This window comes from Artibeus jamaicensis, unplaced genomic scaffold (genome assembly GCF_021234435.1).
Source record: "Artibeus jamaicensis isolate MK-2021 breed Jamaican fruit bat unplaced genomic scaffold, CSHL_Jam_final contig_1016, whole genome shotgun sequence".
NCBI classification, from domain to species: Eukaryota; Metazoa; Chordata; class Mammalia; order Chiroptera; family Phyllostomidae; genus Artibeus; species Artibeus jamaicensis.
The window spans coordinates 392,202-405,528 of NW_026521195.1; the positions used below are offsets into that span (position 1 = coordinate 392,202).

Consider the following 13,327-nt stretch of genomic DNA (forward strand, 5'->3'; position numbering starts at 1 on the left):
TGAGGGCCTGTGGGTACCCTGAGCTCAGCTCTGGGTGATGGAGAGGCTGAGGCACATCTTCCTGAGGTGGGGACCCCAGGACCGCTGCCCCCCACTGGGACCACCCTCCTGGTGCTGCAGGGGTACTGGGTGATGCCAGTTTTGGGTGGTGGGAGGCGGTCACACCTGAAGCTCAGACAGGTACGCACGGAGCAGGGCAGCTTGACAGCTCCTTCTCATGAAAGACGGGCCCTGGGCTCAGCCCTCGGGGCAGGGCCAAGTTCCTACTCCTCCACAGGGAGCTCACCTGGGGACACACCTGGCAGGTGTACCCCAAACCCCCAATCCCGACCTCAGTGCATAAGCAGCTGTACTTGGGGTTCTCATGAAGCAAAGGTGGCAGCTGCTTACAGGCCCCCCGCCCTGCAGGGCCCTGCGCTCTGCCTGCCACCCCCTCCTGCTCCAAACTACCCCAGTGCACTGCTGGGCCATTTGGGGCGTGGGGCTCGGGCACATCTCTGCCACCTATCTCACTGAGGCAGAGACCGAAGGAAACCACCAGATCCTGGTGGAAGACACTTACCTCCGTCTGAGCAGCTCCTGGGGGTGGACGGCAGCAAGGTCAACAGGGCCAGGGCAGAGGCCAGCAGCCCGCAGCCCATGGCTCCACTCGCCCAGATCCCAGCCCCGCAAAGCCTCACAGGCTCCCTCTGCCAGTATGCATCTGGGGACAGCTGGCCAACCACACAGAGCCCCTGGAAACACTCCTCCCCAGAGCTGGGGTCCCACCCACACCGTGGGGCTTCTTCCCTCAGATCAAAGTGTCCTGAAGGGTGTCAATGAGAGTTGGCTGGGGGGCCACCGAGCAGCTGCACTAAGTCAACCTGGTGACAATGATACACAGCTGGGGCCCTGCCCCTCACAGGCCACCTGCGGCTGATCTCCAAGGTGGAGAGAAAACAAACCTCCTGCACCTGGGACTGAAGGAGTCGCCGTCTAGACAAGTTGTGACTGTTAACAAGTCAGGTGCTCTGACCCTGCCCTCCGCCCCACTGGCTTGAGTCCAACAGAACATCAGAGCTCGGCACCCCCCCACACAGGCTGTCTCGGAAGGCGTTTGTTCCTTCAGTCGCTGGGAGTGCAGCGAGGTGTCAGCTCCTGGTTGCTCTCTCTGTCCCCTCCCCCCTGTGCAGACACTTGCAGCAGGTCCCCTGGAGGGACACAGTGACCCTCATGGTGTCAACCACGCTTCAGCGTGAAGTGTTTGAGCTCAGTCATTTCTCTTCAAAGCACATTAAGAAAAGGAAGTCAGCGTGACCACCTCCAGGCCAAGCCCACCAAGAACATGAACGCTGTGCACCCATCACCGCCTGTGTGGAGCCAGGGCCCCAGCCAGGATCCCCGAGCAGCGTCCCTGCAGGGAGGGTGACCAGCTACTTGCATGCCAGTCCTGGGCAGCTGGCGTGGGCCCCGGGTGGCCCCAGGGAGCGTGGGCCTGAGAACGACCCCCAGGACAGTCCCGCCCACTCACGGCAGATTGTGGCCCAGCCATGGTCCGCAATGGCGTGTCCACCACCTACAGGTTGCTGTGCCAGGGCTCTGCCCTCTGTGGGCTGGTCGGGAACGTGCTCTTTCCTGAGCTGTGAAAGGTGGCCTCGGGGTGTTGTCAGTAAAGCAGGGCTGGGGGTCTCCCTGAGTCCAATGGGGAGGGAGGAGCCGCCCCCCCCCGCCCTGTGCTCAAGGCTCCTGAGAGGCCCAGGCAGAGGCCCCACAAACGCGGAGCTGCCAGTCCCGCTGAGATGCAGCAGCAGCAGCGCCGTCCCGACTCCCAGGGTTGCCCCCTGGCCACATGGCACAGAAGAACCTCGAGCCACCCACAGGGCCACACGATCAGCACTGTCCGCACCCACAGGGCCAAGGGAGGTGCCTGGCTCAGGCACCATGAACACCGCTTTGCCGCGGTGCATTAGAGGCTAAGCTGCTCCTTTCAGGTCTGTGGAGCGGGGGGTGGCTGTTCACTCTGAAATGTATCCGTCATTATCCTGGCCACTGAGCCACAGCGCAGGAAAGGGTCACACTCAGTGTCCGAGTCTTGGGGTCTCACTTGTCCTTGCCGCCAGCTGTGTGGGTTGGGGCAGGTCCCCGAGGTGGGCCTGCCCAACGAGCAGCTGTGGGGCGCACCCTGGGGGGCTGAGCTGTCTGGCCGGGGCGGGCCTGCCGTGTCCCTCAGCAAGGCTGCAATGCACAGCTGGAAACACGTGTTAAATCCCTGAGGACACTGAGTGCACTCTGTTAACATGGGCAAGGAGATGCTCTCTCAGGAGTAACCTGCACTAAGAAGCAGCGCCCTCTTTAGACACCAAGCAGCATCATTCCAACACTCAGAGATCACCGAGTTCCAACCACAGACGCACCTTCTGTGATAGCAATCGGGCCCCGCCACACACTGGGACCCCAAAGACTCAGCGCTGTAGCTGGGGCTCTGAGGCAGGCCGGAGGAAGGGGAGAGGCTACGCAGCAGGGCCAATGAGGCCCTGACTCTAAACTGTTAGTGTGACAGGACATCACAGCCCGCTTGAAACAATGTCAGGAAGCCCCTGAAGTCACTTGAACATAGGAGCCACAGAGGACCTTTTCGTCCTGCTCCCGCCCCACCCCTTCCTCTAAGTGGCCGCCTCATTCCTTTGTTTGCAGAGGTGCCGAGAGACCGTGCGGTGCACATCCCTGTGCGCAGGTATGAGCCAGCCACACCAGGAGAAATGACGCTGTGCCCCAGGGCTAGCAGGCAGCAGGTCCCCCAGAGCCGAACACCACGATGCAGACAGACACTAAGGAGTCTTGCTTGTTCCTCATCTGGACACACAGGTGTTCCTTCCAGAACAGGTCCCATGCCCTGGGAAAGAACGGTCACCTAGGACCCACACTGGCCTGAGGGGACCCAGGGAGGTGGGCAGCCCAGAGCTTCACGATGTCACAAGGCCCCACGCTGCAGCTAGATCCCGAGCCACTCTGACCAACCCAGGGGCAGAGCCGGACAGGTGAGCCCAGGGCACCAGAAGTGGTCCAGGTCGGAATGCAGGAGGGTCTTCACCACTTCAGTAAAAAGTCCTCCTCAGAGTCCGGGAAGATTCTCTTCGCAACGTCTTAGGAGCAAAACAAAACAGACACCAGAACAAGAAAATAAGAAAGTAACATGTTTATCCAACTGCATTTCATTAACTCAATTCTTAGCTGAGAGGCTATGAGGGAAAACAAGGGGACTGCATAGGACTGTGCTGCTGGAGGACCACCAGGCTACCAGATGCGTCCAGCAGCCTGTCGGGTCCCAGTGGAGGCGCCCGGCAGTTGGTGGCACTACGACAAGGCCGGGATGAAGTACTGCAGGGCCACATCCTCGTGAAGCAAGTCGAAGTGGACCATCTTGTGACTAACGACATCTGGAGGCAGAAGACACTGTTACCATGGAGCCTCCGGCACACCCATCCCCGAATCCTGGATGCCCCCCGACCCAGGTGCTGTCTAATCCAGGAGCACCGGCCCCCACAGGCATGGTGGACGAAGCTGAGGTCAGACACCGCCTGGAGAAAGGCAAACTCCACACAGAGGCTCTGCCCCAGGGGGAATGCCAGGAGGAAAAGTGGCTGCCGAGTGGGACAGCCAGGTGGCCAGGACCCAGGACCACTGGGCATGGAGCAGGGCTGCTCAAAGGAAACTGATGAGGCTGGAGGGAGGCAGGCAGTGGGGACACACAGTGCAGAGCGCTCTGGCAGAAGCACCCCCGACCCTCAGCTGGCCAGGGGACATGCCAGAGCTTAGGCCACAGCCCCTCCAGAGAGGCACAGGCGGCCCCTGGCAACCCCTTCTCTCTCACTCCTGTGCTGTCACCCACACGGGGCCTTCCTGCTGCACCCGGCCTACCCCTCCTGCGGTCTCTCCTCCAGAATCCCATTCTAAAGACATCTAGAATGTTCCACTCCTTCTCTACACAGTGTGGACCACTAGGCACACCCCAGGCCTTCTCTCCTCTTTCTCAGCTCTGCCCCCTGGTGGCTCAGTGTCAGGGACTGTGAGCGGGGCAGCGAGGAGACAAGCCAGCCCCTCGAGGGTGTGGCTGATGTGCACCGGTGCCAGGCAGGTGTGCAGCCCAGGGAGCCAGGCCACAGGAAAGAGACAGAGGTGTCATGGTGGACTCTAAATCCACACCAGACCATGTCAGGGCTCCGCAGACAGCAGGCCAGGCTGACAGGACGGTCAGCATGCACTCCTGCGGCGCCACTCTCACTGTGCCTCTCCCGGTACAGACCACAGGTGAGGCTAATCTCCCCCACCTCCCGGCCACACACGTCCTGAAACCAGAGGCCAAACCTGGCCGCCACGTGTGGACGAGACATACAGAGCCCAAGAGACCACAGCTGACTCAGGAGCTGACACATGAGAACGAGCCTGGGGCACACTCACTGCAGACGGCCTTGGTTGGGTTCACTTGCTGTCCAGCAAGAAACTGCAGGAACTTCCTGATGTCCACGCGCACTTCTGCCATCTCCTCCGGGTCTCTGTCCTGAGAGGCGGCTTCGGAGGCTGAAACGACAGGAGCACGCGCAGATGTACCAGGGCCTGGGGACGGTGCTATGGCTGTGCTGAAACAGACGGGCCATGCCGCCCCGGCATCAGGGTGTGGAGAAATGTCTCGAGGTGGAGGCGTCACAACTCCTCACATGAGCACTGCTGGGTCCTGACTCTAAAGTCCTGCGTCAGGGAAACTGTCCTTCCGAAGAGCTGACACATGACCCACGTGCCCCCTTCAGGTCCAAGAGGGCGGTGTCCCTCAGCATCCTTACGTGCAGCCAGGGCAGGGCCTGGGACTCCAGAGGGAGAGAAGATGCCCTTTTGACCCGGGACAGGCATCAGTAAGATCCTGTTTTCTGTTCATTAAAACAAGACGAGGGAATAAGCCTTCCCTCAGCTCTTACCTGCACCGTGCCCCCTGCACACACCCAATGTGTGGCCCAAACGCCTGCAGCAGCCCTGAGACGCGCATGTGCAACCCTGCAGTGAGCTGGGTCGATTCTGAAAGAGGCAGGGCCTCTGTTCAGGGCATGTGCATGACTGGAAGGGTTTCCATGGCACAAGCCGTCACTTTCCCTAGTCCTGCCTGCTCCTCCCTGCCTGCCCCACCTCACCCCCCTCACTCCACGTCAGTCAGCCCCTTGTCCACACCTACAGCACCGATTCTGTGGTCCCTCATTACCTTGTGTGAGACAATCTGATTCGTGAGAAAAAACTGCATTTGCTAACCTGATTTTCTGTTAAAGAGACCCACACAGGAGAAAAAAGAATGTCCTTACCTTTCCAACTGCACCCCAGGTGGGAACTTGCCAACTTTCACGGCAGACACGGGGGTTTCAGAGTTGGCAGGGCCCTTGGTTCCCAGACCCCGAGCCCCTCTGCCAGGAGCCCGCCCATCCACGCCCCCATCTGCTGCAGTGGTGGGCAAGCCCACCTCTTGCCCGATCTCTCCCCAGGCACATGGCAGGCACCAAAATTGCACCTCTTCCCGGTTAGAGGCCTCAGTAAGGTGTGAAACAACCAACTTTTCAGAAGCAAAACCCAACCCACTGGAAAACTTACCTAATGGAGGATTTCCAAGATCTTTAAAATGAGTGGTAACACACACTAATTCAGATTCTATTTTCAAGTTCAAATCTCCATTCAGGTTCGCTTCAATAATCTGCAAATAGAATATTTTAGTCTTCAAAAAAGCAACAGCTCCGTAAGACATCAGCTCCCACCACAGCAGGCGACAGGTCGCCCCACAAATCCCAGGCCATCCACATGGCACTGAGGCCCACACAGCACCAGCGAGAGGACACAGCCAAGAACCAGGACCCCCCAGGAGAGGGGCCCTCAGAGTGGAGAGCTTGGCAGGGATGCCTGGGGGCAGGTGGAAGTGGCAGGCAGGTAGGAGGCCTGGCTCCCTCAGCAGGAGCCCTGGGCAGGAGGACAGCATCCTGGGCCCACACCTCTCACAGTGGTGGCTGCAGGCCCTTCCTCCCCCGCACAGGAAGAATGGACCCAAGGGGCCTCTGGTGAGCTGCCCTGCCCTTCTCTCCTAGGCTCTGAAGCTCTGCAGGTCCCCGGGTGTCCCCAGAGGGGCCCTCAGTCTGACAACCAGCCCATACTGTGGCACCCACAGGAGCACCGTGTGGCGCGCTCCCACTGTGTCATGGGAAGGCAACTGTAGGTCAAAATGAACTCTGAGGTGAAGCCGGGAAGGACAGCTACTCTAAGGGGGGCACAGCTGGAGATGCGGAATGGCCCCCACACTCTCTGTAGGCTTGGAAAACCTCTGCAGCCCCGAGAGCTCTGCCAGCCACATTCCGTCCCAGGCCCACCAGCAGTGCTCAGTTACAGCCCTTGGAATGCCAGTCCCACGGAGGGCTGAGGGGCAGGGACACAAAGATGGCTGAGACAGCGCTGCCCCATCCAAGGAGTGGGCAGGGCATAGGGGGGTCCAAGACACTAGCGGGCAGTTCATCACGCAGCCCAGGCAGTGGGAGGAGGGCTGAGGGTTGGAGCACACCGTGGAAAGGCTAAGCCCCTCCCAGTAGATGGTGAGATAGCGCTGGGAAAAGGTGGCATTGTGGGAAGGATGGGCACCAAGGGTGGCCCTGCAGGGGGGGCAGGGCAGTGCTCTGGCTGGGGAAGGGAAGAGCTCAGGAGAAGCCCAGCTGTGAATGAGGTCACCCCCCCAGTGCCTGATGCTGTTCCGTGCTGTGGCATTTTGTGACGTTGCTGTGGACCACCGGAAAATCAAATGGAAGAGTGGCATGCCACCTGCCTGGCGTGCGCATGCTTAGAGGGGGTGGTGGCCTGGAGGGCTGTGTCCTGGGATCATTGCCGCCGCCAGGGCCTCACGAAAACACACACATCAGCAGGTAGGGTGTGTGGTCCGCACCAGTGCGAGAACAGGGAGCCAGGGCGGGCACCGCTAGCGCCTGTGAGTGTTGCCACAGAGCATGCAGGTAAGTGCGACAGCTCTCCCCTGGGGGGCACTGGAGGGCACCCCCACCCCCACAGGCTCCCAGCCTGAAGCAGACCCTCAGAGCTCTTGTCTAAAGGGGTGGTAACTTACAAGGTGATTGCTGATGTTTTTCATCTTCTCCACCACGCTCTTCATGGTCTTCAAGACCGGCAAATAAATACTAACCTGCAGACCCAGGGGGAGAACCAGTGTGACTCACCGGCACAGGCCAGAGCCCATAGGATGTGCTTGCTCCCAGGGCTGGGTGGGTCCCTGGGCTTCAAAGCTCTGGAATCCTGGGTTTTAATTGGTCTGAACAAAGTTCTTCTTAAAACACAGCAAGAAAAACAATGAGACAGTTTCGCTCCCTCACACCTGCCTCTGGTCAGTCACCTCAGCAACCAGGTCCCTGGGGGCACTGCTGGCTCCAGGACAGTCCAGCTGGCCCTAAAGCTTAAGACCTCCATGTGCCCAGGGAGATGCGTCTCTAATGGACGCACCCAAGACCCAGGCCTTTCTGCCTGGGAAAGAAGCTTGAGGACGCCCCTCGCACCGGTGTCAGACGAGCTCCCACTGGTGCTTGACACACTGCTGCTTCCCAGGCGTGCCACCGGCCCCCCTGGAATCCATTCCACGTTCGCCACCACTCCTCCACCAAGTTGTGGCTGAGAGGCAAGGGATCCTCCAGCACCACCTTTGCTTCCCATCGCCCTGGGCTCCCGCCAGCAGTCCTGGAGCAGCTTCTCCCTCCGGGCTGTCCCTCACGGTTTGAGGAGTGGCCACCTTCTGTGACCCCCAAACTGGTACCCGAGGCCCCCTCTGCCGACGGCAGTGTGGTCCCGCAAGGGCCTTCCACACGGGCGCCACTCACGTCAGAGTCGGGGACCATCGGCTCTTGCAAGTTCTTCCACAGCTTCCTAGGAATGACCTTGATAGGGATGTCGTGGGTCACCATACGGCTGCTGTTGGATGCAGACGACTGCCAAGGGGAGAGTCCAAAAGTGTTTCTGTTCGTCTCTTGCCATGACAACACCAGCCACCTTCCCAGTGTCTCACAGCCCACCCGTGGCCCTCGGCTGTACGGGATGTCTGAGGTGCTTGCTGCTCACCACGCACCAGCTCAACCGACACTGTCAGGCAGGGAAAGTGCTTGTTCGTCAGTTTGACTTTCAGGGAGCGGGCGTTCTGGGCCGTTTTCAAGGCCCGAAAGAGATTCTCCGATGTGAGCTCCACATAGATCTCATTGTTCTCCTCGGAGACCCCTTCCATCTGGAACTCACTGAAGAAGTTCTCCTGAGAGAGGTCACGGGGTCACCGGGTGCAGCCGTGCCCCCTCCAGCCTGCAGTATGGGCTGCAGGGCCGGCTCACCTGTGGCAGCTCGCACCACATGCTGACCCCACCGCCAGCTGCTGTGTCGGCCAGGATGAAGTTGAGTTTCTGCGGGCGGATGCGTAGGGTGCAGGTGCGGGCCAGCTTGGCCACCATGCAGCTGACGCCTGCAGAAGTGAGCACGGGGTTACCGCACAGGATGGCGGCACCCACAAGGCCCACACTGGGGCCCTAGGGGTCTGGCCGGCCTCTCAGCACCTGGCGCACGGGCTCTGAGTGCGGGCACTGAAGCGGAGTAAGCCTTCTCTTACTCCTGGGCTGGCATGGCCAGGCACACTGGCCCTGGGAAGGCCTGTACCCAGGAAACCACCTCCCCCGGGTTAGGGAAGTGACTGAACCAGAATCGGGTGTTTGTCTCCATCCTGGGCACGTGCACCACTGTACTTAGTCCCTGTCCCATTGCCCTTGATCCCCATCCCACTGTCCTTGGTCCCAGTTTCATTGTCCTCAGTCACTGTCCCATTGCCCTTGATCCCTGTCCTGTTGTCCTCGGTCCCTGGTCCATTGTCCTGGGTCCCTGTCCTGCTGCCCTCCGTCCCCATCCCACTGCCTTGGGTCCCCATTCCATTGCCCTTGGTCCCTGTGCCATTGTCCTCAGTACCTCTGCTCACTGTGCCATTGCCCTCGGTCCTCTGCTCACTGCCCTGGGTCCCTGTCCCATTGCCCTCGGTCCCCATCCCACTGTCCTGGGTCCACATCCCATTGTCCTCAGTCCCAGTTTCATTGTCCTCTGTCCCTATCCCATTGCCCTTGGTCCTTGTCCCTGTCCCATTGTCCTCGGAACCTGTCCCATTGCCTCTGGTCCCCATCCCACTGCCCTGGGTTCCTGTGCCTGTCCCATTGTCCTCAGCCCCTGTCCTGCTGTCCTGGGTCCCTGTCCCACTGCCCTGGGTCCCTGTCCCGTTGCCCTCAGTCCCCATCCAACTGCCCTTGGTCCCCATTCCACTGCCTTGGGTCCCTGTCCTGTTGCCTTTGGTCTCCATCCCACTGCCCTGGGTCTCTGTCCTATTGTCCTCAGTCCCCATCCCAGTACCCTGGGTCCCCATCCCTGTCCCATTGTCCTCAGTACCCATCCCACTGCCCTGGGTCTCTGTTCCTGTCCCATTGCCCTCAGTCTCCATCCCATTGCCCTGGGTCCCTGTCCCCTTGTCCTCCATCCCTGTCCCATTGTCCTTGGTGCCTGTCCCACCTCCTTGGGTCCCCATCCCACTGCTCTGGGTCCCTGTCCCACTGCCCTGGGTCTCTGTTCCTGTCCCATTGCCCCCAGTCTCCATCCCACTTCCTTGGATCCCTGTCCCATTGTCCTTGGTGCCTGTCCCAACTCCTTGGGTCCCCATCCCACTGCTCTGGGTCCCTGTCCCATTGTCCTCAGTACCCATCCCACTGCCCTGGGTCTCTGTTCCTGTCCCATTGCCCTCAGTCTCCATCCCATTGCCCTGGGTCCCTGTCCCCTTGTCCTCCATCCCTGTCCCATTGTCCTTGGTGCCTGTCCCACCTCCTTGGGTCCCCATCCCACTGCTCTGGGTCCCTGTCCCACTGCCCTGGGTCTCTGTTCCTGTCCCATTGCCCCCAGTCTCCATCCCACTTCCTTGGATCCCTGTCCCATTGTCCTTGGTGCCTGTCCCACCTCCTTGGGTCCCCATCCCACTGCTCTGGGTCCCTGTCCCATTGTCCTCAGTACCCATCCCACTGCCCTGGGTCTCTGTTCCTGTCCCATTGCCCTCAGTCTCCATCCCATTACCCTGGGTCCCTGTCCCCTTCCTCCATCCCTGTCCCATTGTCCTTGGTGCCTGTCCCACCTCCTTGGGTCCCCATCCCACTGCTCTGGGTCCCTGTCCCACTGCCCTGGGTCTCTGTTCCTGTCCCATTGCCCTCAGTCTCCATCCCACTTCCTTGGATCCCTGTCCCATTGCCCTTGGTCCCTGTCCCACTGCTCTGGGTCCCTGTCCCATTGTCCTCAGTACCCATCCCACTGCCCTGGGTCCCTGTCCCATTGCCCTGGGTCCCTGTCCCCTTGTCCTCCATCCCTGTCCCGTTGCCCTTGGTGCCTGTTCCTGTCCCATTGTCCTTGGAACCTGTCCCATTGTCCGCAGCCCCTGTCCTGTTGTCCTGGGTCCCCATCCCACTGCCCTCGGTCCCCATTCCATTGCCTTGGGTCCCCATCCCATTGCCCTTGGTCCCTATCCCATTGTCCTTGGTACCTGTCCTGTTGCCCTCGGTCCCCATCTCACTGCCCTGGGTCCTTGTCCTGTTGCCCTCAGTCCCCACCCCACTGCCCTCGGTCCACATCCCATTGTCCTCGGTCCCGGTTTCATTGTCCTCAGTCCCTGTCCTGTTGCCCTCAGTCCCCATCCCATTGCCCTGGGTCCCCGTCCCAGTCCTATTGTCTTTGGTCCCTGTCCTGCTGTCCTGGGTCCCCATCCCGTTGTCCTCAGTTTCTGTCCCACCGCCCTGGGTCTCCGTTCCTGTCCCATTTCCCTCAGTCTCCATCCCACTGCTTTGTATCCCTGTCCCATTGCCCTTGGTCCCTGTTTCATTGTCCTCAGTACCCATCCCACTGCCTTGGGTCTCTGTTACTGTCCCATTGCCCTTGGTCCCTGTTCCACTGCCATGGGTCCCTGTCCCATTGCCCTCGGTCCCCATCCCACTGCCCTGGGTCCCCGTTCTGTTGCCCTGGGTCCCCATCCTGCTACCCAGGGATCTCATACCCGTCCGTTGCCCTCAGTCCCCTTCCTGCTGCCCACGGTCCCTGTCTGGCTATCCTGGGTCCCCGTCCCACTGCCCTGGGTCTCTGTCCGCTGCTGTCGGTTCCGGTCCCACTACCCACGGTGCCCGCGCCCCTCACGTCCGCACGGCGCCTTCAGGCGCGCCTATCACCCCCGTGAGAAGCCCGCCCCGCGCCATCCGCTTCCAGGCCCGCTCTCCTCCGTCCCTCTCCACAGCCCCGCGCGGCCACGACCCGCTCACGCGTGAAGTGGTTCAGACAGGCCGTATCCACAATCTTGGCGCGAAACTTCATGGTGGGGCGCGGCGCGCGCAGACCGCTGCAAGCGGCGGACTGGAGCCCCGCCCTCAGCGTCCCGCCGGAAACGCGGCCGGGCGCCCGTAGGTTCCGCCCCGGCCGGCGTCCCCAGCCTTTGGGATTGCGGAATCCTCAACGTCCAGGTGCGAGAATTGGTTCTGAGTATTCCCAGGTTGAAAGAACGCTGTGACACCTTTTCCCAATTCTGTTGAAACGTTAAAAATCAACTCCTTGGTTCACTGGTAAAGGATTAAATAAAAGGGTACTTACACGCATACCTCTTAAGAAAACCGTAGGGCCGTTTAAGAACCGCGGCAGCACCGAGCTGGATTGTAGATTTAAAGTTTTAAAGTTAAAGTTTTAAAGGGTGGTGAACACAGGATTTTAAAGAATGATGATGTTAGGTGATAACTCTGCAATTTTGTCTCATGATGAATTTATTTCACCAGATTTTGTTAAAATTCTTACAGTGTAAATAATGGAAACTATGTAGACTTCAAAGAACCAAAGTGAAAATAGGACAAAAATGGCACCCAACTTGGTTTTTCAAAGACAAAATTATCCATGTTAACCATGTTATTTTTAACTGTGCTTTGCAAATGGAGTCTGCCATTTTGTTTTTAACTTGCTATAGAATCTAGATATAAAAATAACTCAGATTATTAAAGTGCAAAATGTAAAAACTAGTTTTTCCTGTTGTAAGACTGTAACATGAAGCTGAATTCGTCTATGTTGTTACAGACAAGTGTTTGCCAAACCAAACACGATATAACGTCACGTTTAATTTTTTTGTTAACATGCTTCATTACTTTGTAAATTAAATGTTAAAGTGAGATAAATTATTAAATGATTTTGTTGCTATGGAGATCATAAATGATTTTAAAATGTAACAAATAAGCCTTGTAAGCAGTGTTTCATAGTAAACTGAACTTTAAATTGTTTAATTTTATTTTATAAATAAAACTGTTTAAAAACTTCCTAAGACTTGTGTGATTATGCATTCTGTGCAGACAAAAGACCTAAATAATACAAGAAATTTTGTACCAATTGATAAAAAAAACTGTACTCATTCTTTCTTGAAAGACAAAAGGAATCTTATGCACTCTTTGCAGTTTTTTTAATTTAAATTTTAAATTTACCAATTAATGATTCGATATTTCAGAATTGATAATATATTGACATTACTTCCCCACATTTTTTCAAATGCCCGAGTTGAGGACGGAGACCACCAGGGATGGGCAGGAGCCTGCTCACACGGCTGTGGACTCCCTTATGACTTAAAACGGCCAGACCTCAGGGGTTAGCAGTTCAGCCCCAGGACGACCCGGGGAACTGTGCGGATGCTCATATTTGTTTACTGTGCAGGAGGGCCCTCATCCTGGCCTGCAAAACCAGAGTCAGGATGTGGAGCTGGAAAGAGGGTCCTCACGCCCTAGAAGCTACCATGGGGAAGTTCTGTTTGCTGAAGACTTCTTCGAGGTGTGCACTGTGTGAGAGTGTCTACAAACGGGTAGTTTCAGTTCTTCTTTTACCTGGTTCTTGAAAATCTCTGTTGTGGCTTTTGTAAGTTAAATCCTCCAACTGATGGATGCACTGGCGCTTGATGTTACGAGTGATCATTTTGTAACCACGAACTCACTGTAGTTTTTCCTCATTTTTAACACATTTTTAAATAGACTTTATTGCGTTTCAAGGAATTCTTCAAATCATCTGCAAATACTCATGTCTCAGACTTCTTCACCCATGTTAACTCCCCATTTCTTTGGCTTCTCTAATTGTTTCGACTGGTGCCTCCTAATCAGCGTTCAACAACAGTGGGTGCCCACACCTGGTATGAACAGGCAGATGAAGGCTAGATGCTGTTATGAGAAAGACTGTGGAATGATGCATCTTGTTCTAGACACAGGTTCTTCTC

General features: G+C 57.7%; 2 protein-coding genes across 2 annotated transcripts in view; both read right to left on the reverse strand.

Moving 5' to 3' along the window:
* PKD1L1 (polycystin 1 like 1, transient receptor potential channel interacting) overlaps window positions 1-641 on the reverse strand; it is a 51,428-nt gene extending 50,787 nt beyond the window's left edge. The window contains exon 1 of the mRNA XM_053661259.1: window positions 563-641. Within this exon, the coding sequence (XP_053517234.1) occupies window positions 563-641 (79 nt within the window). The remainder of the gene's footprint in view (window positions 1-562) is intronic.
* Window positions 642-3,160: 2,519 nt separating this feature from the next.
* On the reverse strand, window positions 3,161-11,453 carry HUS1 (HUS1 checkpoint clamp component). Its single transcript, XM_037156060.2, has 8 exons — window positions 11,358-11,453; window positions 8,370-8,497; window positions 8,117-8,293; window positions 7,872-7,979; window positions 7,112-7,186; window positions 5,608-5,707; window positions 4,438-4,557; window positions 3,161-3,416 (listed from the first exon to the last, which is right to left on the reverse strand). Exons 1-8 carry the CDS (start codon window positions 11,407-11,409, stop codon window positions 3,334-3,336), a joined length of 843 nt encoding a protein of 280 aa, XP_037011955.2. The 5' UTR covers window positions 11,410-11,453; the 3' UTR covers window positions 3,161-3,333.
* Window positions 11,454-13,327: the final 1,874 nt, after the last annotated feature.

What these genes read in the sequence shown, in the direction of transcription:
- HUS1 (XM_037156060.2), bottom strand. Translation starts at nt 11,409, where the DNA reads ATGAAGTTTCGCGCCAAGATTGTGGATACGGCCTGTCTGAACCACTTC. An exon ending in TGTGGTGCGAGCTGCCACAG is followed by an intron (nt 8,294 to 8,369) that starts GTGAGCCGGCCC and finishes GACCTCTCTCAG; the next exon opens with GAGAACTTCTTCAGTGAGTT. An exon ending in CCCAACCAAGGCCGTCTGCA is followed by an intron (nt 3,417 to 4,437) that starts GTGAGTGTGCCC and finishes TTCTGCCTCCAG; the next exon opens with ATGTCGTTAGTCACAAGATG.